The sequence below is a fragment of the Diadema antillarum genome, unplaced genomic scaffold, assembly GCF_040938485.1.
Source record: "Diadema antillarum isolate AM-2024a unplaced genomic scaffold, OU_Dant_1.0 scf00000047, whole genome shotgun sequence".
Taxonomy (NCBI): domain Eukaryota; kingdom Metazoa; phylum Echinodermata; class Echinoidea; order Diadematoida; family Diadematidae; genus Diadema; species Diadema antillarum.
In genome coordinates this window covers 640,850-666,080 of record NW_027270936.1, presented here as the reverse complement: position 1 = coordinate 666,080, position 25,231 = coordinate 640,850, and the positions used below count along the sequence as shown (strand labels likewise).

Here is a 25,231-nt window from a genome sequence, read left to right as displayed (position 1 = left end):
ATAAAATTCTACAAGGAAAAGAGCTAAACAGGAGGGATTATGGCTGAAGTTGACAACATTATCATACACACATTTCGGGAAATTGGCTGGTAAGCATTTCAACTAGTATTGTGTAGACCTTATTTCGTGTCGTAGGTAGTAGGACCAGATCGGGAGATAATTGACCGGAAGGGGAGGGTCTGTGTGGCATATCCTGTGATCCCATATATTCACTTTTGTGTTGTGTGGTAGAGCGTTCTAGCGTTAAGACCATGAAGAAGAAAAATTCTGTCTGCGCTTTTTGACAAAAGTGCAGTGACTCACCAAAACACAGGTACCAGCAGGTTTGCTCAATGCAGGGCTACCGCAACTTACTGGCCTGATCCGACTCAAAATTTTTGGTGTTTTTTTTTTTTTTTCTGTGTGGCTCTCACCTCTCCACGCACGAATCAGCCCTATAATTGAAAGTGAAGTCTAATATGATTTTACAATTATTCATGAAGAGAATAATAAAATCAGAACTAACCTGATCTTGTGCACATATTCCAAATTACTATCATTCCACATTGATAGAGCAGGTAGGTACTAGAATTTGTCAGTAAACTAATCACTTTGTAGATAGTACAGGTTCACTTTCTTTGTGAATTCCGGCATCCGCCAGCCTTTTGGGTGCCTTTCGTGCAAGTGTCGTGACGTACGTGACTCCTGTGGCATCCAGCATAGACAGCGTGCAAGCCATGCCATAAAACGCCATGTACAGAAATCTCCTGAATGTGTGCAAGCTCGCTCTGATAATCCCTACTTAGCTTGCATGGCTTGTGCACTGTCTGTGCTGGATGCAGCTGCAGGACGCTCACACGAAATAATACTATAGGAAATATAAAAATTGATTTTGGATTGTAGTTGCCCGATTAGACCACCAAAACAAAAAATTGGTGGCCCGACATCAATTCTTAATGGACTCGGGGCCACCAGGCCATCGCTAATGTCGAGCCCTGTATATGTACATGTAAGTGATGTAACGTATTTCATTTTAATTCTGACTTCCTAGTGATTTGGATGAAGACATCGAGACTCTTCGCCAGTTTACCCCCGAGCATGTTGTAGAGGCGACCGTGCGATGTTTGCGTTTGATCGACACCAACACCAACCTGCCCCACTCGTTGCCACCGGGTATGTCAGCTCGCTTCAGACTGGGCACAGATCTGGCGAATGCATTGCAGGTAAGAGGAGGCCCATATGCGCTGTTAGTCTGTTCCATGAAAATAGGTACTATCATGTGTGATCAAGATGGTGAAAACAATCATATGCCTGTAGTAAAAGTTCTGCATTTTGGTGAGATTAAAATAGAGAGAATTCAGAGTTATGAATTGTGGGAACAACAAAAGGCATCCCCTTTTAAAGATCCACAAGATTGTAATACACAACAGAGTAGGAGTCACTCTCATAATGATGGCCATATACACACCTGTACACCAAACAGAAATCGTGACCTGCCATTTGTACACAATGGATTGTGCAAGGCATTCAAAACAATCAATTCTATCTATCATCTTATTTTTGTGGTTATGATGAATGCATCACAAAAATGTCTTCCTTGTACTGAAAGATACCATTCGCAATTTTGTCAGGAAAAGACACATTTTTTTTAGAGTAAAATTTGTCCATTTCGTTCATCATTTCTCTTCATCACAATATTAATTTGAGTCTTTTCTAGATTGATTGTTTTTTATAAACCACATAAAGTCATTGCAGTTCTTAAAAATGCAAATGGCCCAGCTGTGGAATGATATAATGAATGCTTACATCCTTGCTGTCTTCATCTTCAGTCTCTTGGTTACCGTGGCGACATGGGTTATCAGACATTCCTGTACCCCAACGAGGCTGACATCCGACGACTCATGATGTTTCTGGTGGAGAAGCTGCCCAAGGAGTCTGCAGCAAGCACAGATGAGCCATTAGGTAAAGTACAAAAACTTTGATTAGAAGGAATCTATAGGTTGCAACAATTTTTGTTCTCTTATTTTGCTTCTTCAGATTAATCTCACTCCCTTATTCTTAAAGATTCTTGAAGATATGATTTACAGAAACCATCTGGAAAGTGTGGTTTATACACACTCACATATACATACATTCATACATACATATAAATATTTGTATACACATTTATGTATAGATATATACAAACAAATGCATTATTTTATTGTTTAATTTCACTGTCACGTTGGACATGCACCATTGTACGTGCCCTTGTCCTACATGCTAAAGAGTAATCCTCAATAGACCTTATTTGCAGAAGAAATGGGCACATTTAGATGAACATTATCATAGATTAAGGGGTCAAAATATTGATGGCCAAAAAGAAGCATTGTAATCTTTCCTGGATATCATTATATTGCCATCTTATTAAAGGAAATTTTTATAATTATATGTGCGTGGTGATTGCTAATGTTTGAATGTTTAGTCTTGATGTGTTAATTCCTCTGGATGCTGGAACTCTGTTGTTGATCTATAAAGATTTATATGTAATTGTTACAATTTCATTAAGTAGAAAAAGTTCATGCTGGTCAATATAGGTACCATAATCATTAAACAGGATAGTTTTAATTTTCTATTTCAAACAATCGATCTTATCAAGATGCTCAATTAAATGTAACCTATGTTGTGATAGACTGAAATGACAGGTTTATTCTCTAGCAGAGAAAGGGAGAGGAAGAGAGTAGGGGGTGAAATGAGAAACACAGAGTTGGAAGTCTAAACGTGATACTTTTCTCTTTGATTTATCAAAACAGGAACATCGGCGATGCTGAGCCGGAGGATATCAGCAGAAATCTCACGCCAGCTCCAGTGTCCATGGGTGCCTCCGCCATGTAAGAGGAGGTCTGTCAGATGGATTGGGCCAAAGGAGTGGCATAGAGAGGTCAGTTGGCTTCTGCTGGTGTTTTATATTATACCACAGGTGGTGTAATGCAGTGTCCACCCAATCTTCATAATTATGTGACTACCCAGTTCAAAACCTACAAAAAGTAGGCCAAAATGAATTTCCACTTTTCCACATAGTTTAAAAGACAATATGAGTAAGTTCTAGGTTTTAAGATGATACATAACTTGTTAAATTGGACCATCTTAACCCATTAAAAAAATGATTGAAATAAGAGAGAGTTAGGAGGTGCAGCTTCCCAGAAAAGGGAGAAAAAAAGGATTTAACCCATTGAGACTAATCTTGAGGATACTCAGACAGGTGTCTATTGGAAACATGTGTTATAGCAAAATCACCTCGTCCTCAATGGGTTAAACATTAGAATCACTCAGGCATGCTGTGCAGAAGTAGCCATGAAAACATTTTCAAATTTTCTAGTGAAAGCAGTGCCTGTCAAAAAAAAAGAAAAAGAAAGAAAAACAGTGGTCTAGAAAATACTGCTATTTTCCAGATTTTATATTTATTTCATGCCATCAAAGTTTGACAGAGGTAGAGAAAACATTGCTCTTCCAGGGAAGACAAACTTTGAAAATTTGTTTCGGTCTACCCAACTGACATGTCGTGGTCAGTTACGGAGAATCCTAACTTGCAACTCGTTGCGGGTTTTGAGCTGGGTGGCTACATATTCCTTTGAAATTTGGCCTCACACCTGGCATCCACTTTTGAGGTTTGTTGTCACTCTGCAGTTGGACAGGCATAAAATGATGGGACAATTTACTGATAAGATTTAGAGAAAAGTGTGATAAATCTTGCACTTTCACCATTTCCATAGCAATTACATGGGGGTATTATTTCATCACAAGTAGGGTATCTGTGGTATAGTGGACAAGTCCTGCCTGCCAAGTGCATACACTAGTACTGTATGTCCTTGGACAACATTTTTTAACCCACAAAGTTCCCCCTTCACCCAGGTGTAGCGGTGGTTATCAAAGCCTGAATAATAATAATGACATTCAAGAGAGGTAACTCAAGTAGGTAACCCCATTATATTGTTATATCCAGATCTGATGGTAGGAGAAGTTGTTTTGGCAATTCTTGTGCATTCATGTACAGTAATTTATGCAAAATCCAGAGAGATACTGTAAAACATGATATATTCGCGGCACGAAATTTTCGCGAATTGGAGCCGACGGCCTTTATCGTGGCAAGAAATTTTCGCGAATTGCCTCTTGTTTTCAATGCATATAGTGTAGATAAGAAATTTTGCGTGCATTTTAATTTCGCGAATCTTGGCGCTCATGAAATTCGCGAAATTAAAATGCACGCGAACATTTCTCGTTTTACAGTATACCAAAGCATGATACCACATTGCCATGTGATATTATTGGGAGTTCACTGCAGTATTCTCAATTTTGCTGTGATGGTGTTATCCTTTTGAGTGTAGATATTGTAGATTTTTAATGTCCCACTTGTGAACATATTTTTCAGTTGAGTATTCATATCAAGTAATTTCTGTAAAATTCAGTGAGATTTACATTTTACCAAAACATGATATCACATTGCCATTTACAATGATTGGGAGTTTACTGCAGAATTCTCTGCCTTGATGGTGTCATCCTTTTGGGTGTAGATATCATCAATTTTTCATGTCCCATTTGTGAACACATTTTTCAGTTGAGTAAACAAGAGCCCCATTTACATCCACTGGTGCTACTAGTAAAGGTATCCACTACTAAAGTGCCATTGAGAAGTGTTTCTACATCCTCTCAATTAAGGTCTGGGGGATGCATGAATACGATGAGAGTTTGGATGTGATGTCACAATTAACCCGTTGAGGACGGACTGATTTTGCTACAACATGCATTTCCCATAGGCACCTGCCTAAGTATTCTCGGGACTAGTCCTCAACGGGTTAAGAATGTAACTCTAGATTTAAGATAAAAGTGCTTTCAAGGTGAACTTGAATTCCTCAATTTTTGTCTTGGATGACTGAGGAGACAAACTGTTGAAAACCAAGGGTTTCAAAACATGATCAAATAGTTGTCCTCTGATGTTGATATGCATATTGAAATTTTCAAGATATGACATTTAATTCATATGTGTAGGTGTGTTGTTTCGCAGAACATCCTATCATATAAAATTTTTTGCAATAAAGCCTGAAATATAAAGAGATGTCCGTATTTTTCTCAATATACCGTAACTGAAGACGGTTTAGTCTAGAAACATTTTTATTATTTTACTATTGTTCACATTTTGTTTATTTAACAATACTTAACATTAATTTTACCGATTTAAATTTGTACCATGGATGTTTCTATCCTTAACTCACATTTTAGAACTATTTTAAAGCACTGATGCTGGGTTTTTGTTTCATCTGCCAATGGTGAATTATGCCTATAAAGTGTGTGTGTTTATTTATTTATTTATTTTTTGATTCTGACAGGGAGCATCAGGCAGCCATGCCTTCAGGAGTGTCCCTCTGGCCGTCCCAGAAGGTTTGGGGGACCTCACCAGGAAGATTCCCAAAGGTTGTTTATCATACATAGATTTTAAAACTTGACATGAGAAAATGATACTGTAAAGCTAGAAATTCTCACATGCATGAAACTTTGGTGAATTTTGCCTGGGCAAAGATTCATGAAAGCAAAATAAACACAAAAGTGTTGGTGTTTGCAAAAGTGTTATATCCAGAAAAAGGCTGTCAGCTCAAATTTGCTTAAAGGGGAAGGCTAGTAACTGATCAGTGGGAATCAGTGGAAATGCTGGGAGATGATTGTTCCAATCCTTATGGGATTCATTCAAGAGTTCATTGTATACCTATTGTTGTGTGAAAATGATTTGCTTCAGAATGGTCTCATATTTAAGTAATGTGCAGTTTAATGCTTCCAGGTTAGCGTCCCTGGTCAGTGACGGAGCATTAATCTGCACATTACTTGAATATGAGACCGTTCTGAAGCAAATCATTTTCACACAACAATAGATATACAATGAACTCTTGAATGAATCCCATAAGGATTGGAACAATCATCTCCCAGCATTTCCACTGATTCCCACTGATCAGTTACTAGCCTTCCCCTTTAAGCTTCATGCTGCAAATGTTTCTAGTTTGGCATTTCTCTGAAAGCTCACCAATTTATGTGGCTGAAATCAACCAATCAGGTGTCTCAACTGCCGAGAATTTTCGTCATGATCATTTTGATTCTTTCGCTGAGCCATGCACTGCATTGCAAAACTGTGTAATACAAGTTCTTAAATGATTATACATCCATGAACCACTTTCATCCTCTCTTCTGCCTTGACCTAGATAAACATATATAGTTTTTAGATAATGCAATAATTCCAAAAGGACTGATACTGTGTCTTGCACAGCTGTTAAACAATTTAAACAATTGTATAGATATTCTTTGTTACTGAAGAAAGTGTGTGTGAAATGAATGACAGAGGTTGTGGAAATTGTGATCGGTGTTGAGTGAAATATTAACTGTGTATGTGAGGTGATGGTACAACTGTAGCAAAATGTCATTGACTGACAGAAATTTCAAAGTGAGTTTATGTTTGAAAGTAGACATCAGCCATAGCATCTTTCACATTCTGAGTCATTTTAATGCAGCGTAATGCATATGATGCCAAAATAAATTCTGAAATTTTTGTAATCACTCCCAAAACTTGGATGTATGTGTTTCATGAACACCAGAGGTAATTCATGGTGCATACATATGATTTTTATGTGCTTCCCCCAGTCTGAGGTACATGTGTATATTATCTATTGATGCTGTAACACCTCCTTTCTGACATTCTTTCATTTCACAGACATCATGAGCTACTACAACAACCACATGCCTTTGGTCAAAGATCAGCCAGCGAGGGAAGAGGACATAGTGCCCTCGTTGTTGGAACGCAACGCTGCCGCGGTAACTGCGGCACAGGAGTGGGAGACAGAATGGAACACAACAGGTCTTCCATCTCGGCTGTCGCAAGAGGTATTGGAATTAGAATCAGGTGGTGGTATGTTGTTTACACAGGGAAAGTCTTGCAGGAAATTCTTTTCATTCCTGTCTTTATTAGCCATGAATTATGTATTTGCTGTGACGCTGTAGAGATGACAGCTCTCTCCTCTGAAACCATTAAAGGGAAGCTGCTATGACATCATCCTTGTTCATTGTGATTTATTACAAATTTTGAAAACATCCTTATTCCTATTCATGAAATTCTTCCGCACTGAATTGATCAATTCAGTGCTTATTTACGTCGATATAGGGCAATTTGTCAATCAGTTGCAATGAAAACATCTTGACGGAAGAATTTCATGAATTTGCATAACAAAGCAGTACCTGCTGCATGCTACAGTGTATAAGGATTAGAACCAACACTTGCTGTCCAGCGAAAGCTCGGTGGTCTAGTGGAGATAACGCCTGTCCGGTGATCAGGAGGTTCAAATCCTGCTCGAGTAAAAAATTAAGTACGCCCATGATTTTTTTATCATGGCTACTACTAAAACACTGATCAATTCAGTGCTTATTTACTTCGATATAGGGCAATTTGTCAATCAGTTGCAATCCTTACTCTTCATCCCAATCAAAATAAGTTCTGAAACTCTGTACCCAGTATAACCAATTCATAGGTGTTCAAATGCAAAATTCTAAAAATCATCTTGAGCTGTCCTTGAACTCTATATGTTGATGTTGTTCAATCAGAGAGAGAGAGAGAGAGTGAGAGAGAGTCCATCTAATAAACCACTGTAATGATTCATTCAGCATCTTTGAACGGAAGAGGGGTAAGTCTCCTTGGACACATTCAGATATAAATTTCATATTTCATTCCTGTCGCTTTTAAACCATGGATGATTTGCTCCCGATAGAAGTAAACAACATGCTATTCCTCTCTTGCCCCCCCCCCCCCCCCCACACACACACACAGGAGTACAAGGCCAAGAAACGGGAACGCCTCATGAAGAGGATGGTGAGCGAGCTCCGCCAGGGGCTACAGAAATTGGAGCAGGGTGACCGCAAGAGCGCCACCGCCGACCTGATGCAGATGCTGGACCTCCTGGGGCAGAAGGGCGCCACCAAGGGCACGAAGGGCTCGCGCTTCACCCACACAGAGAAGTTGCAGTTTGCTCAGGTCAGATTCCAGCATCCAAAATATTGGTGTTTATTTCTTTTCAGTATCATTTAGTCCTGTGGTACTACTAGGTGATGGTGTATCATCCAGATTGAAGCATGATTGTCAAGTGTATGTTTCGGAGAGCTAGAAATTTGAATTTGATTGCCATCAATGAAAAAAGGAAACACACCAAAAGGCATACACAAGGGAAAAAGCCATACACAAAAATATATTGCCGAAAACCTACAGACATGCTGTACTGTCGAAGAGAATTCACAAACTTTCAGTTAATCTTGAATCCCAAAAAAAAGGATATGATTTAAAAGCATTTTTATTTGTGAAAATAGCTCTATGCAAAAAAAGAAATAGATAAATAAGTAGAATTTAAATTTCTAGAAAGATAAATGATTAATGTGCTTACTAGGTACTGTTTTCCATAGTCAAGGCTACTGTAATCTGCAGAGTTGAAGTCATTAGGCGATATGTTATCAGTGTATCATCAATTGTATTTGTGAGGAATCTTTCTTCTGTTTTTTTTTTTTTTTTAGTATCTTTCTTTCTTTCTGGCAAATTTTGTGGGCGCTATGTTTATCTCAAGTTACATGACCAAGCAATTCACATGAAATTTTCCATGGAGATGTCTGTGGCAATGTCTACTCGATCTGATCTTTTTAGCGTAATCACTCGTGTATGACGCCATTCTAGCACCATTTGTGACCGTGCACCTCAAAACGAACATAAAGTCGCACACACTGATTTTGCGTGAGGACTGAAAATAAGTGAAATGGGTTAACCTAGCCGAACTTGACTTTTTCATATTTTCTGAAAGAGCGGGTCTTCTTTTACATTATGCTAAAATTTGGTATCATAAAACGAGCAGGAAAGTGTGTTTTTTCAGCAGTTTATCTCGAACTTTTTTGGTAGAATAGTGTGATTAGGTGTGTCTTTAGAATCCCTTTTTCATTTCTGAAAAACCTTGTGAACACTCTTCACTTTCAACTCTAATAACTTTTGAAAGGATAGTGCTACTGCTTTGAAAGTTAGCATTAATTATGGTCGGCATGTGTTATGAGGCATGCTTAATTTCAGTTTAATCTCATAATCTCTTCATTGCTGTTATTCTGGTGGTTTACTCTCTGTTTTTTGTCCCATTCATCGCACAGTCAGCACAGTTTGGTAAAGATTAAGCGCTTGAATAGACACTGTACTTCAGAGCCTCTTTTCTCAGTTCACACTTTTCCTGAGTTTGTGCTTTCTTTCCAATATTTAGATAGGTTAGGGGAGTCCATTTGATTTGATTTATACATCATTTTAAAGCTTAAAGTCTGCTCTTTCAGAATATGGTCTTAACTAAAAATTCATGTCTGGCGATTTTTTGTTTGTTTTGAGGTGCAGGGTCACATTTAGTATTTTTGAGATGGCATCAAATGATTATTTCTTTATAACTAAATGTCATTTCTTTATTATTTTCATTGCATAGACTTCAAGTCATATGCAACAATATTGCAAGCAAGTTAAGAACTCAAAATAACTTCCTGACCAATTTTGTGTGCATTTCAGACAATAATTAAAGCATTTAAAAATGTCTGCATGCAAATGTTTATTGCCACTTTGTGCATGCCTAAGTTAGAAATACCATTTTTTTTCTCATTTGATTTAGATTCCTGATTAAAACAGTAGCAATATCCATTGATTGTTTTGTTTCTCAGGAACTGTTTGTCCAAGTGAGCCCAAATTGTGTGTGTATGTAGTAGTTGACAAGACAAATGTATCTCAAGCTAACTTCCAGTCCGTATGTCACCACCTTTGCGGTGGAAACAAGAGCCAAAATTGAGGTATACAAGGGTGCAATTATTTGTATTCTGAAAATAGTGTACTTTCCTAAATGAACTGCTTTGATCTGGAATTATCTAGTTTCAAAGATGATAATCACGAGTGACTTATATTGAATCTGCTATATCACCAACTTATCCCAGTGATGAGTTCATGTCTTGTTTCTCTTCTGTTAAAAGTTGATCTTAAGATTCAAGTAAAAAAAAAACCATAAAGTAAGATAATGTGAATGTCCTTCTCATGCTTCTGAAGAGCCTTTTGTCTATGTTATTCCAGTCTCAATTTTCCATGAGCGATGTGATGTTTCAAGACTGCAGTGCTATCATTAGATGTAATGATATACTTGGACTAAATGTCATTTTTTGTTCATTTCCTTATAAAAACAGGATGAGGAAAAGACAGCGGCTCAGATTGGGATCGGTGAAGGCTTGCCAAGAGCGGACACTGAAGAGGTGACCTTTGACCTCTTTTTTTCCCCCAGTCTGTCTGTACTGTGACACAAATAGCCAATTCAGAGTTAATAGCTCATGCGCACATTGGTGCAAATGGCATTTTTTTTTTCTCAATTGGTTTTAGGCACTTCACTTGTTTTTCAAAGCAATATAATGCATTAGCTTGCCTGACGTAATAATTTCTGGAATTCATCAACCATATTCAAACAAAAAATGACCTTGCGTAGACCAAGTGACCAGAATGGTCCATCAGTTAAAACTTGGGAAAGCTTCCATTTTATTATTTTGCATTGAACGTATTAACAAATTTATCATATTAAAGATAATAAAAAGTTTTGGTACCTCAAAAGCTTCCCTGAATTTCCTTGTCTTGGTTTGTGTTTCATGTTAAAGTACGTTGTCTGTGAGAATTACTCGCCCAAAAGTGCTCTCATGTCTTAGTAATCATGCAATAATGGTTTCGTACCAGAGCCGACGCTGACCAGCGTCGATAAATATTGTACGAAACCACTGACTGCGACCAACAGCGTGCAGCCCATTGTACGCATAGCTAACTGCGACCAGCAGCCCCATACGCATAGCGTAATGGGGCTTCGCATTGTAGCATTCAGGATCATGACAGAATTAGTATCGCGGGTAAATGTCAACTTAAAATCCAAAAAATTTTTCGATTTGAAGACTTACCAATTAAGTTGAAGTATTGAAAACAGGCTTCGAACAAAGTTTGGTTCTGCCAATAGTCCCTTTCTGTTCGAATTGATGACTGAATGTGACTCGGTCGAGAGGACCTTGGGAGAGCTACATACACTGGATACCATGGCCAGCGCATGCGCACACAAACATCTTATCCGTTCATGGATTTGAAATTTGTGTGCATGTGATGTGTTCGCATGCACTGGCTGTAGTATTCAGTGTACTGTATGTAGCTCTCCTAAGGTCCTGTCGACCAAGTCACATTCAGTCATCAATTCGAACAGAAAGGGACTATAGGCAGAACCAAACGTTGCCCGAAGCCTGTTTTCAATACTTCAAATTAATTGGTAAGTCTTCAAATTGAAGAATTTATGGGATTTTAAGTTGACATTTACCCTGCGATACTAAATCTGTCATGATCCTGAATGCTACAATGCGAAGCCCGATTACGCTATGCGTATGGGACTGCTGGTCGTTATGCGTATGGGGCTGCTGATCGCAGTTAATTGCATGATTACTAAGACATGAGAGCACATTGGGGCGAGTAAGTCTCACAGTGTTAGTTATATGAAAGGTACTTTAACCTGAAACACAAACTAAGACAAGGAAATTCAAGGACACTTTTGAGGTACCAAAACTTTTTATTATCTTTAACATTTCTAACTCCCAAGCTTGCTGTCATGTCGATGTGCTGTTGCATTATGAACGATTAGTTGTCACTGATGCTTACCTCATTAAGAAAAAAAGAGATAAAAAAATAAATAAATGTCTAAAACCTTTCTGCTCATGTACAATGTGGAACTCCGAAGTGGCTTGTTGGTCTGTCCTATTTACAATGAATAAGCATACTCTAATGGTGTCAATCTGTCATGTTGGGAATGTATGAAAGAACCATGGTCAGTGATAATGATTTACAGTAGCAAAGCCTTTGTGATCAGCACATACAACAGCAGCATCAAGTGATTATAGGAGTAGTGCCATTATAATTCAATTCAAAGACTGTTCTCATTTTGTTGAGGATGTACATACATGCACTGTACATGTTAAAAACAAAACAAATTTGAACAATTGCAAATACTGTATTTAAACCATAGTATAAAAAGAAGATTCATAGCTGAACATAGATAATATCAACATCATCCACTCAAACCCCATCAAATTAATAAAATGACAGAGAGAGTAAGAGAGAGAGAGAGGGAGGGGGAGCAGAAATCTTTATGTTCCATATCAAAATGTGATATCAATCAAAACAATGGCAAGGGGAAATAGATGGACAAGGATATTAATGATATGTCACCATTACTTGTTGATGCATTTATTTATCTTCTGCATGTTTACAGTTATTAAATCTGAGGGAAGAATTGTGTAGAGATTCAGCTTCAGAATCCAAGCAATGACACACACCACCTTATATTTTGAGATTGCTACAGTAATCAATTAATGTTTGGTTACTTTGTTGGCCATATTTTGATAAACATAGGCATCTTTTTGATTATTAAACCTAATTCCATTTTCGATATGTTAGTATTAATGTACAGTGAGTTTGTTGGTGAGACATGCTTTCTGAGGTCACACTGTGATAGTGAACTAGCTCTTTCTTATTCTTCTTCTATATCAAGTAACTTTTTGATAATTCTCTTTCTATACCTTAGGAACTGAGACAGAAGCGAGAAGATGAACAGACAGAGCTCAAGGAGCAGCTGAGCCAGCTGACATCACAGCTGGAGTCCATGGAGACAGAATCCAAGAAACTTTCAGCCAGTGTGCAACAGGTAACATGTCCTTTAAAAGGAGGAGGAGGCAGGGTTGTGGAAGCTGGAGCTGTTGCTAGGCAATGGGATGGAGATACTGTCAGTTGTAATGACTGCTGATTTAGGCAGATATTTCTTTTCCCCTAAAGCAGAGGGTAGGATTCATTTCATTCAAATAAATTTATTTTCATTTTCATTTTATTTCAACATGGTGATAAAAGGAAGTTGCTCAACAATTTGTGCCTATTATTTTGCAAGTCTGCATAGACAATGTAGAAGAAACATAACACATTAGGTTCAGTGTACAAAAATGATTAAAAAAGATCACATAGAGAGGAAAAATACATACATACCAAATATGAAGAAAAAAACCCTTTATGGTGAAAAATGGCCCCGATTGGTGCTAGATAAAAGGGTGAGATTGTACTTTATTGAGCTGATTATTGTGGTGAAAAACGAATTGCTAAGAGAAAGAAAATGATGTTAAAAGGATACCACAACTGTGACTGATCCAGGCAAGAAGTACCTGGCAATAGATAAGGATGATGATACTGTGGAGATTGTGTAATCTGTAGGATTACCACATGTGAGTGTCAAAGTGATAGGATGAGAGAGCTCAGATTTGTCCCTGTTATTATGCTTTCTTGTTCTGTGTGTGTGGATGTGTGTGTGAGGCGTAGGTATGTGTGTTTTGTATGTATTTATAAATAGGAAATGGGGTTGGTAGTGTTAGCAGCAAAGTCCAAAGTGAAATTTTGCTACACATGGGCTTTGCATACTGTTTTCATAATGGTGCTGTAAACACAAGACCATCAGCAACATACACTGATTGTAATGTTCTGTCATGTTGTCCACCCTGATGTAGTCATTGAAGGGTGGTAAACTTGTACGATTAAACACAATGCTTTGAAAATGAGATAATACTTCACAGATTAGATAGAGGGTAGAACTGGTTGCTGTAAGATATAGGATGAATGCCATTTGGTCATATCACACTCTACATGTTTCCGATTCTCAGTGATGGTATGTCCAGACTCTGAGGGACAGGGATAATACGTTGATAATCAATGTTCAGGATTGTGATTAGGATAAAAATTTGTGATATGGATACTGGTTGAGGGTAGCAGCAAGGATCTAGACCTATCAGCTTTACTGTGTATGCCATGTTCCAATGCTTGATTCAATCTACTGTATACACCCAATATTTTGTGAGGGCTTTATTTTCGTAAATTTCACAAGTGGGATGCTATTCACGAATTTAAAAACACCCAAAATTATTAACTCTCATCCCAACATGAATGTGACATGCATACGTACATCTTGTTCATTTCTCTGTTTAGTACTGTACTCAACAATCGCGAATTTTACCACTTGTGAAATTCTTGGGAAGTCCTGATTCTTGAAAAATTAGATTTGCTAAATATATTGCTTATACAGAATGGCTTACCTTCATATATGTTGTGCTCAAAGGCACAACTGCACACTAAACCAATCAATGAATTGCAATTTGCTAAAGTGTCATAGCCCTAGCTCTGTCTTAACATTGACATAGATCAAAGCAAAGCTGCAATTTTCTCTACAACTTTGCCAACTGCACTTTGAGTATAAACATTTGTGTGATAAGGTACATGGCCATGAAAAACAGAATTTTTACCAGAAACACTTCTGCATTGCAGTCTCAGAATAGGGTGGTACACAGGGGACTTACACTTTGGTACACAAAGAGTTAAACAAAATGCAAAATATACCGCCTGATAATCCAGGTGTTTTACGAGGTGGCAGTTAAGCAATCAAATATGCAATTACAGCCTATCAGATTGTGTGGACTTAAAAGTCAACTGGTCTTCTGCGACAACATACTCAATTGCTCCAGTTGGCAAGCAATGAAAACCTCTGTTACTTCAGTGACGGGTAGGCCTACATATCCACAAACAGTGATGGACATTTTGAAGAAAACTGGGCATGATGTCACATGCAAACATTGTATGCTGAATTTAGGACAATTGCAAGATGATGTTGGCACATTCTCAGCTTGGGTAGTACTTCATAGTAATGTCATCCCATAGCTGTCTGCTTTGTCGATGTTCAACTCTAACAGTCCCCACTGGTAGCATAGTGTGTAATACAGGCTCTCCCAACTGTAGTTGTTTTAACCCGTTCCTTCCGCATTTCTCTGAGTGCCTTTAATGCCCCCAAACGAGATTCTTTTCGCCCGTCGACAGAGAGGCACACAGGTTGGTAATCCAGCTGTGTGAAGGCAGTCAAGCGGTTCACTGTGTCCCCCTTTCTACGGTCAACTACATGTGCCCGTGAACAATGGAAATATTGATCGGGTGTGAGGCATGAATAGAGTGTGCGCTGATGAGCTCTCAGAATCATTTGTTCTACACAAAACTAGGTACCTGAATGAGGTGACTGGGGTCAGCGAACCCGCATTTCTAACTGATCTCAGCCTTTATCATTATGTACATGTTTGTACGAGTTTACAGCAGAACAAGCAAAAAACTAAATCAGGAAAAGGTACATGGATGTAAACCCCCCTTTTTTTTAAACAGCAGGAGAACAAATCCTGATAGAATAAACTCTGATCTTTTTATCAAACCCACTTTTCTGAGCATTTTAACACAAAGAAACATGAATTTAGGCCACTGAAGCAGGCACCCTTGTCTTCATTTTGGGAACCTGGTAACCTGCCGTATATCAGTTGCTCCCACGGGAACCTGGTAAACCAGGTTCCCGTAAGGAACGGGTTAACAGAGATGTGCTGTGAGTGATAATCTATGTAAACAAACAAACTTTGTAGGTATTAATGGAGGTCAGTCTGTTTCTTCTTCATTGTAAAAGATGGACGAACAGCAGATTGAGAAGAAACGGAGCAACTCAGAAAAGGAGGCATCGTACAAAGTCAAGAAGAAGACCATAGACCTTCTACCCAATGCAGAGACCAACATCAAGTTACTACAGGTAAAGACAAACTTGTAAACTCTCACTAAACTTAAATGGTTGCTGGAACATCACACTTGCACATGCAGTGACATTAGGTCATTGTGTGACTCACTTGCTACAAGTCATTGAAATCAAATAATTTTTTAACTTTTATTTGTCTTTGTTACATGAGGATTTCTTGGAATTATAGGCAAAGTTTCCTCAGAATAAACATATTGGTACAATGATGTACGTAATAGAGGAGTGGAACACTTAGATAAAGGTTTGAGGATCATAAGACAAGTCTGAATGAATCTTTAAAAAGGGACTGTACAGTACTGGTTGAGGTGGGGATTCATGTTTTGAACATTCCTAAGTGAGATAATGAGAAATCTCGTCTGAAATATGAAAGAACATGTAATTTTAAGACGATTTCGATGTTTATTTGATGAAAATTGGTTTTTAAATGGCTGAGATATCCAAAAAAGTGATAATAATAAAAGACGACAGGCCACACCTTTTATTAGGATATCTTTGTTTTACCTTGTTTTTGGATATCTCAGCCATTTCAAAACCGATTTTCATCAACTAAACATTTGATACCCCTTAGAATTGCATGCTCTTTGACATCTCATAGAGTGGTTTCTGAATATCTCGCAAAACATTTAAAGCTAAATCCTCACCTCAACCAGAACTGTACACAATGCTGTGTCCTGCCCTCTCTCGTTCTGGAGTCAAAGCAGGCAATTATGACATCACCATAGCAGAATGATGTGAATGAAATACAAAGAATTTTGCAAACACCAATTTTTCTGAGACATGAGAAGAGCATCTAATGTAGCTTCTCTACAAAAAGATGCATTTTCATTTTGCAAATATTTTATTATTTGCATATTTGTTGTCCAATATGATAAATAAAGACACTTATAATCATTAAACAGCTACTATAACAATATATTCTACTATATTTTTATGTGCTGATATATCTCAGTAGCAAATGCCAAGGAAGGTGTGCTATTGTAAAAAAACAAAGTTTCTTGTTTGAAAATGACACTGTATGCTACAATAATGTACGTATGTCTTCAGTCTTGACCTGCTGAAGGCTAGTCCTGAGTACACTCCGGCAGGCGTCCATGAGAAATGTGTGTTGTAGCAAAATCATTTCATCCTCAACAAGTGAACAATGATTGTTGTTACCAGGGTGTGGTGGAGAAGAGTGCCAAGCAGCTGGTGAGTCTAGCGAACCAATGGGAGGAGCACAGGGCGCCCCTCATCGAGGACTACCGCCAGGCGAGGGACGCTGTCTCCAACAAAGAGGTGCGATGGAGTATAGAAATAGCGCATGGCACGGAGTGCGACAGTGTGAGTGCAGTGAACATGAGATTTCTTTAGATAGGTGCCACCTCTGCGTATGAGCTGTTAGGCGAGTACGCAGTGTGCACCATCTAAAGATACCGAGTGTCCACTGCACTTAACATTGTCATACAATGGAACAAGTGTGCTATTTCTTTTATAAGATAGCGAGTTTTGATGAATAACTCTCCCCCCCCCCCCCCAAAAAAAGGAAGAAACGGCATTACACATGATGAATGATAGACGAATTTCGACATGATAATGCCAGGTATCGGTAGTCTAAAGGCCACCTCACACTGAAATTCTGGGATGTAGCATCGCAAGAGCTCGGTTATGCTAGATCAAATACATGATGAATGATACACAAACTCAACGTAATATCGTGAGCGTGGTATATCACCTTTTTTGTGTGACATCTGCACTCCTGTGCAGTGCGAAAAAGATGTTGTTTTGACCAATTACCATGCTTGAAATCAGATAGCTGTTTTATAATGAACACTATTTCCCCCACATACTCATTCCATTAGCAAGCGTAGCTATGTTTTCAGAATAACAGCTGCAATTTTGTTTGTACTCTGGTGAATTTGCATTTAGCCATTATATAGCCAATTGATATCAGTTCTCCCATCTGTTGACTATTTTTTGTTGAGCACTTGTTGCACAGTTGCTGTGTTGAAAGTAACCAGTATATCTACTTTAAAATGTGCCCTGTCCACAGGCATTGGGTTGGGACAGCCGACAGCCTTTTTCGTGGCATGAAATTTTCGCGAAGTGCCACTGGCGCTCAATGCATATAATGTAAACATGGACTTTCGCGTGCATTTTAATTTCGCGAATCTTGGCGCCAGCGAAATTCGCGAAATTACAGTGCACGCGAAAATTCCTTGTTTTACAGTATTTTAGGCTATATAGCAAAAATATCATATGGTAAGATGTTTTGTGATACAACAGACCTACACATATGCATCAAATGTGATATCTTGAACATTTTTTCAATCGCTGTTCCCAAAGGTAAATAGGACCTTTGAGATTGAAGGAGAGTGTACAAATTGATCAATCAGTCTAATCATGTACAGTATTTTTTTTTCAGCCGTGTTAATGTCCATCTCTTTTGTCATCATTCCATTCTTCTTGACCCCAGTCCGAATCCCAGAAGAGACTAGAAGACATCCAGGCACTTCGGGAGAAGATGAAGAAGGTTGCCGAGGAAACGCGGGCCAAGGAGGACATGCTGAAACAACTGGTGAGAAATCTGTCCATGGGATAGCATCATGTAGGAGATCTGGAGCCCATTGCATAAAAGTTACTCTTATGGTAACTTTGCCATCCAATGGTAACTTCCATGGAATTCTTGATTTTGATTGGCTGTTGAGTATTGTTGCCATGGTAGTTACCATTGGATGGCAAAGTTACCATAATAATAACTTCTATGCGACGGGCCCCGGGTGGTGTCAAAAGTTTCCATTTTACATGTTGTTCGGTGCACTGATTTCTGTTGAATCATTTGTGATATTGCATATTTCATAACTCTCATCAATAACAGAGAGAACCATACATGTAACAAAGACATCAGTTTTCATGTTGAATTTCTTGTAATGTTTGTCTAGGACTATTGAGATAAAGAGGAGGTATTGCTCTTTTTTCAGAACTATAATAATAATGATAATGATATCAATTTATAAAGCGCAAAATCTATAGACATAAATTCTGTACTGCAAAAGCTTCTGATGTTCTTGATGATAATGAACAGTTAAATGAAAAGGTGTGTTTTGAGTCGTGATTTAAAGACTGCTACAATTGGGGAACTATTTATGTTTGAAATTCTTTAAAGCATCATATTGAAATTTCAAATAAGAGTGACACATTGTGACATACTTTGAAGATACACTACCTCTGTTACTCTCTTATATGATAGAGAAACAATGCAATCATTCAGGATAAAAGTTAGTTTGGTGGCTTTGCCATAGTCTTCATTGCACACTTAGAAAAAAAGAAGAGTTGGTTCTTTAGGATTTTGCTTTGATGTTCTGGTGAACTGAGGATAAGCTGTTTTGTATGTTGCATCATTCCTAAAAAGTAATAATTATTGCTTCCATGGCTCTTTACCTACATTAATCATGATATCCATTGAGAAATTATTTATGAATGATTGAGTTTTAAGAATAATGATTATGACTGTATGCCTAAATAGGGGGAAAAATAAGGAAAAGAAATTATCTGAATAAAATGAAATGAAAATGAAATTTCTTAGTGTGCATGCCAATCTTGCAGGTTGCTGAATATGAACGCATGGCCAAGGATGTGAACCGCTCAGCTTACACCAGAAGGATCCTGGAGATCGTTGCCAACATCCACAAACAGAAGGATGACATTGAAAAAGTGAGAAGCCCAGTAGAGTGAGATCATTATATTTGTATGTACTTCTATTTGGGATATTAACTCTTTCCTTGCCAGAGACTTTTGACAGTGTGTATAGTGCTATGGGATCTGCGCCAATGGGCTCTCAATGTGCACAAGGATTAATCCCCTGTCTGTGGTAACCTTAGGAGGCATGTGAGAGGTCAATTTGAATTTCAGTATCTGATGGGGAACGTGATAAAGCGTGACTAAATTTGCAGGACTAGAGAGGTCAAACTTGCACTTTGGAAATAAATAGATAGATAGATAGATAGATAGATAGATAGATAGATAGATAGATAGATAGATAGATAGATAGGTAGATAGATAGCAGATAGATAGGTAGGTAGGTAGGTAGATAGATGGATAGATAGATGGATAGATGAATAGATAAATAGGTAGATAGATAGGTAGATAGATAGATAGATAGTAGATAGGTAGACAGATAGATAGATGAATAGATAGATAGGTAGATCGATAGATTGATAGAGAGATAGAGAGAAAGGTAGATGAATAGAAAGGTAGATAGATAGATAGATAAATAGATATTGGTTTATTTTGTCAAAACAAGAATGATGTGTAGCAACTTTGAGGCTTAACTGCATAGAGAGAGTCTGTCTGATTCTTTGCATCATTGTGAGAAAGGAAATGCCTCTAAACATTAGAGGTGATGTACATATAAGTGTATGTGTTACAACGAGTATGAAAACCAGCTAGTACTTTATCTTCCTCCAGTTTATTTATTTTTCTGTGTCTAATGTAAATCTTAGAATTGAAAAGGTATTGCAGTGTGCACCAGATAGAGAAGAAAGGGGTTATTGTTTTTAATTTTGTATGTCTCCATTGTGTGGTGATTATGCACGTCTCTACAAATGCTGCTCATTGATATTCAGCAACTTTTGAATATGTGCTTGGAAGCAAGTAGAGATCCCGGCGATAAGAGATTGTACTTGCTTGCTTGTATCATATGAAAATGTCTTACGAAAGAGGTATGAATCATTCATAAGACATTACCCACCTTTCATGATTCTAGTACCGAGCTATTGTGCGTACCCATGATGAAATGCAAAGTTCTGTCACCTCTTAGGGGACAACTTGTGTCGGAATGGGAATCACTCAAATGTCTATCCTTGTATCCCCAATATGTCATTTAAATCTTTCTGAGTGTGATTTTTATATTTCCTGTGAAATTCTCTTTGTGTCTCTGTCCTAGGTTCTGGTTGACACGAGGACCTTACAGAAGGAAATCAATCAACTCTCTGGCAAACTGGACAGAACCTTTACTGTCACCGATGAACTCATATTTAGGGTGAGAGGACATATGTATTGTAGTTGTATATGTATAATAATACAATTTCATTGCCAACATTTTTTTTTTTTAATACAAAGAATCAGGGAAGTACTAAGTGATCTTGTGTGTTGTATGTATTGTATGACTTTATTAGGTTATTGAATATACTTGTACTGTAGTCAGTTTGTGTCTATGCCAGCAAATATTTTGATTTGATGTAAAACAGCATTGGTATTTTCTCTAATGAGGGAAATCAGAAGGCCTGTATTTGATACTTATCTTCTCGTTCGTCTATATTTGAGTAAAAATATGTTTGGGCATCATACAGCAATTATGCTTCTAATTTCTATATCACAAAGAGTGCTCATAGTACCTTAACTACTGAAGAATATAATTCCACAAATGGACAGAATCACAGACACTTGGTACATCTCACTCAGTATGTAACAACTACAAATAGTGTACTCTGTGTAAACCATCAAAGAGAATTAGTAAAGTGTGATGCACTTTCTCTCAGTTTTCTTCTCACTGTTGTCAATGCATTTAAAATAATATGTTCATTTAGTTTTGAGCAAATGTTTTAAACCTAGCAAGTCATTGAGTTTAGTGTAATGTTAGTGCAGCGTTCATTGTTAATGTCTGGCCCACTATTAAAGTTTGAGGAGACAATCCAGCTGATTATCTTATTGATTACTTCACCTGTTCAAAGAATAAACAGAAACAAACAAACAAACAAAGTTTTCTTTGAAATGTGATTTTTTCCCCCCTGTGTCCCTCAGGATGCCAAGAAAGACGAGGCAGTGAGGAAAGCTTACAAATACCTTGCAGCATTACACGAGGTGAGAAAAATAATGTAGAACCAACCCTGGCATGTTAGATGTGATGACACTTTTTGTTCCAGTGCTACAGTGTAACTCATAAACCATTCGTAATGTTTTCCTAGTATGTGATGTCACTTTTGTTCCAGTGCTGCAGTGTAACACATAAACCATTCATACTGTTCCTCGGCAGGTGAAGCAATAATGCCACATAAAAAAGTGAATAATACTGGTTTGAGGCAATATGGCGTGCATTTATTTGTCAGTATTATCCATTCAATACAAGAGACTCCTGTTATAATGTAGTTCTGGGGACCTTCACTTCTCTTTCGTTGTATCAGAAATTTTGTATTACGGAACAAATAAAATGTACATGTGATCTCAGGACCGGAATTCTTACTTCATTATAACAAACTTTTCATTTTAAAGCATGTTTGCTGTAATGTGACTACCGTGTACCATCTTTTCTAAACACTATGCATATATTTTGTAAATAAATTTGAGGAAAGACTTTACTCGTCATCTCTGTGAGTACAGCCTTGATGAAACAATTCCACTTCACTGCCTTGAGGATCAAATTTCTGTTGTGCTTGATATTGCTTCAAAATGAAATATTTTTTAATTTCATCCTATTCATGTTTTGTTTTGTTATATCTTGTTTATTTGTTTGTGGAAAGAAGTAAAGCAAATAGTAGGGATCTTTCTAGTTTGAATACTCAGTTGCTTACTGCTGAGCCCAATTTAGTTTTATACCACTGGATTTGCACTGACAAGAGATACATAAATTCAGACATTTAGATTTGTATCTGTACACATTCCTGCTTGTTTGGAGTGATATGCATTCATATGAATGTAGCCTTTAAAGAGTGATTGGTTTGACTTTTTTCTTTTCTCGTTTTCTGGATCAATATGGATAAGTTATTGACAATTTTATGCTTCTTTTTTTTCCAACCAGAGTTTTGATCAGCTGATCAAGACAGTTGAGGAGACAGGAACCATACTGAGAGAAATCAGAGAGCTTGAAGACCAGGTGAGAATTAATCCTTGGGATGGTAAAGATTCATAATGAACTAGTTGATTGCCACTTCCTGTTTTCTAAATCTCTCATTACCTATATGTGCTCCAAATGATTGTGTGATCATCTTCACAACACTTTAATCCCAGAAATCATCCAAAATTGTTATTTCATACAGACATGGTATTGTGTAAACACCTATTGTTTTGGTTGTTGTTGTTTTTTATTTCTTTTTTTGGTTTACAATCTGTACCTCAATAATTTCTGTAGAATGTTTTCTATGAATTGAGCTATCAAAAGATGAAGGCCTTACTTGTACTACTTTCACAATTTTCAAGTGATCGCTGTTTTGTACTACACGAACAGAGGGTGAATGCCGAATAAGCATTGTAGTGACCTTCATCTGAGCATGCAATGATTACAAATGGGCAAAGCAAATACAAGTCCATAGCATCCACAGCAAATTGAATAATGGCGCCATTCAAATCAACAATGGTGTAAGCTTCAAGTGTTTTCAGCTGATCTTGTCAGCTCATTCCTTCTTCATTGATTGTTCCTTGGCTGCAGATCGACAGCGAGAGCGGCAAGAAAACAGTGGCGAACCTGGAGAAGATCTCAACAGACTACAAACAGATGAAGCAGGAGAATGCTGCCCTCATTGCCAAACTCAAGGGAAAGTAGCCCCACCCATCCTGCCCAGGATGAGGGGGGGGGGGGGCAGTGTGGTCACATGTGCATTTACGGCTTGAGAGTGTGAAACAGATAGTGAGAGAAAGAGAGAGAAACATAGGGTGATAGATAAAGAAAGATAGAGAGAGAGAGAGATATACAGATATAATGCTGTTGGGTTGACAAATCTTGTATCTCAAAAGTGTCAAACATTCTGGAGAGAAAAAAAAAATAGGTAAACACAAGGCAGCCAAAGCACTGTAACAAATGGGATCGCCTTTCCCTGGACGTGCCGTGGTGGCTTCTTTTGGGGGTAAGACAGTGTGGATTTTGACCAGACATCACTTAACTGATTATCTGATGATTTATCAAGAAAAGTGATTTTTACCAACAATTTGAGATACAAGGTCTTTTCACCCCATCAATGACGCTGTTATAATAGAGAGAGGGAGAGAAAATACGCACTGAATGTGAGAGAAATCAGATAGAAACCATCACTGTTCCCATCCTTCTGTGTGCTTTATGTTCCCATGATACATGCTGTGTAGAATTCCACCTATTCAGTTGTTCACCTCTTCAGTGTATGTATTTTCAGTTTTCTTGTTTTTGTTTTTGATAGGTCTTACAATAGAAAAGATCCTCTGAAAGGGGAGGTCTGTGAAATGCCCAATCATGTAGCAGATGATATGAGGAAAATGAACCCGTATGATATTGAGACAATGAACATAGCTTTGGGGAGTGGTTTGCCCATTTTGGCTTTAATTATCAGAACAAACTGATATTGAATATCAAAGAACGATCTTGTCCCAATGTTATTGTTCTTAGTGTGCATGCCAGTGCATGCAGTTGTTAAGTGCAGATCAAATTTTGTTGGTGAATTTTTTTAATGCCATTTAATAGTCATTCATACTACTATTTAACTATCCTAGCAACCAATGACAACTTATGTTTTGCCCTGCATCTTGAGTTATTAAAATTTCAAACAATGACATGAAAATAAAATTCATATTAGACAAATCACCCATGTTGAATGGAAATTTGTTGACCGAGTATGTGTACAGTGCACTCCCATTATAACCAACACGGTTATAACAACATTCTTGTTACAATCAAGTAAAAATTCAGGTCCCAAACTTATCATCTATATATCTTTATATACTTTAATGTTTGGCTATCAGGAAATTTGGCATAATGAGGGAAGACTGCTGGTCCTGATAACTGTGTTGTAATGGTAGTTGCCATCATATGGGGGGGGGGGGGGGCATTTCAACAAGTGTTTTGTCTGATATTTTTTCTGAGAAACTGTTTTAAGCCACTGAAATCCTTGCATATGATTAGCTAAGAGCAATTTGTCAGAAAAAAATAACTGACAAAACGTTTGATGAAATGCCCCCCCCCCCTCCCCGATCCAAAACTTACTGCTGGAACTCTCATTATCACTCTAATGGAAACTATCAGGAATGATATATTACACATTGCTAGCAGCAGCAACTGCAAAATTTGTTAACGCAGTTGGCTGCTGGCTTTGTCGATCTGGAGGCATGCCAGAAGTGGAGGAAGGAAGGAAGGATTTTTATATCATTGAGTGAACACATTGTCTCTGCACGGTCTGGAACCATCCAGTATTGTTCAAGCTATGTACTTCGCAAACCATAAACCAGTTTTCAAAGCCCAATGACATGTTAACATTGATAAGCGCTATATAAATACTGAGTTATTATTATTATTATTATTATTATGTGGTATATGGTGGATGGTTCATTTTGAAGGAGAGATGGAAATACTCCCTGGAGACCACATTGTCTTTGAGGTTTTGATAGATTGAAAGAATAGACATCCATTCAAGGTGCTAAACAGAAAGACAATGAATTGGAATATATTGGTACTTTTCCAGTGTGTGTCGAATGTGAAACTGGAAAACTCTTTGGAGTTGTTCTTTCATGATACTGTTGGTTCAGGCTAATAATTAGTAGCCTTTTGAATCTTGTCATCATTTGTGTTTTCCATGAGGCGGCTTTACAACTTGTTTCAT

The 25,231-nt window shown here is 37.8% G+C and overlaps 1 protein-coding gene across 1 annotated transcript; it reads left to right on the top strand.

Annotated features, from left to right (window-relative positions):
- On the top strand, window positions 1–24,416 carry LOC139715352 (coiled-coil domain-containing protein 22 homolog). The gene is made up of 17 exons (XM_071626930.1): window positions 1–89; window positions 1,031–1,202; window positions 1,809–1,941; window positions 2,772–2,899; window positions 5,343–5,427; window positions 6,710–6,879; window positions 7,817–8,020; window positions 10,222–10,287; window positions 12,633–12,752; window positions 15,576–15,695; window positions 16,857–16,973; window positions 18,151–18,252; window positions 19,281–19,388; window positions 20,620–20,715; window positions 21,477–21,536; window positions 22,471–22,545; window positions 23,098–24,416. The coding sequence occupies exons 1-17, from the start codon at window positions 40–42 to the stop codon at window positions 23,209–23,211; spliced, it is 1,920 nt and encodes a 639-aa protein (XP_071483031.1). The 5' UTR covers window positions 1–39; the 3' UTR covers window positions 23,212–24,416.
- Window positions 24,417–25,231: the final 815 nt, after the last annotated feature.

What these genes read in the sequence shown, in the direction of transcription:
- LOC139715352 (XM_071626930.1), top strand. Translation starts at nt 40, where the DNA reads ATGGCTGAAGTTGACAACATTATCATACACACATTTCGGGAAATTGGC. An exon ending in CAAAGGAGTGGCATAGAGAG is followed by an intron (nt 2,900 to 5,342) that starts GTCAGTTGGCTT and finishes TGATTCTGACAG; the next exon opens with GGAGCATCAGGCAGCCATGC. An exon ending in AGAAGTTGCAGTTTGCTCAG is followed by an intron (nt 8,021 to 10,221) that starts GTCAGATTCCAG and finishes TTATAAAAACAG; the next exon opens with GATGAGGAAAAGACAGCGGC.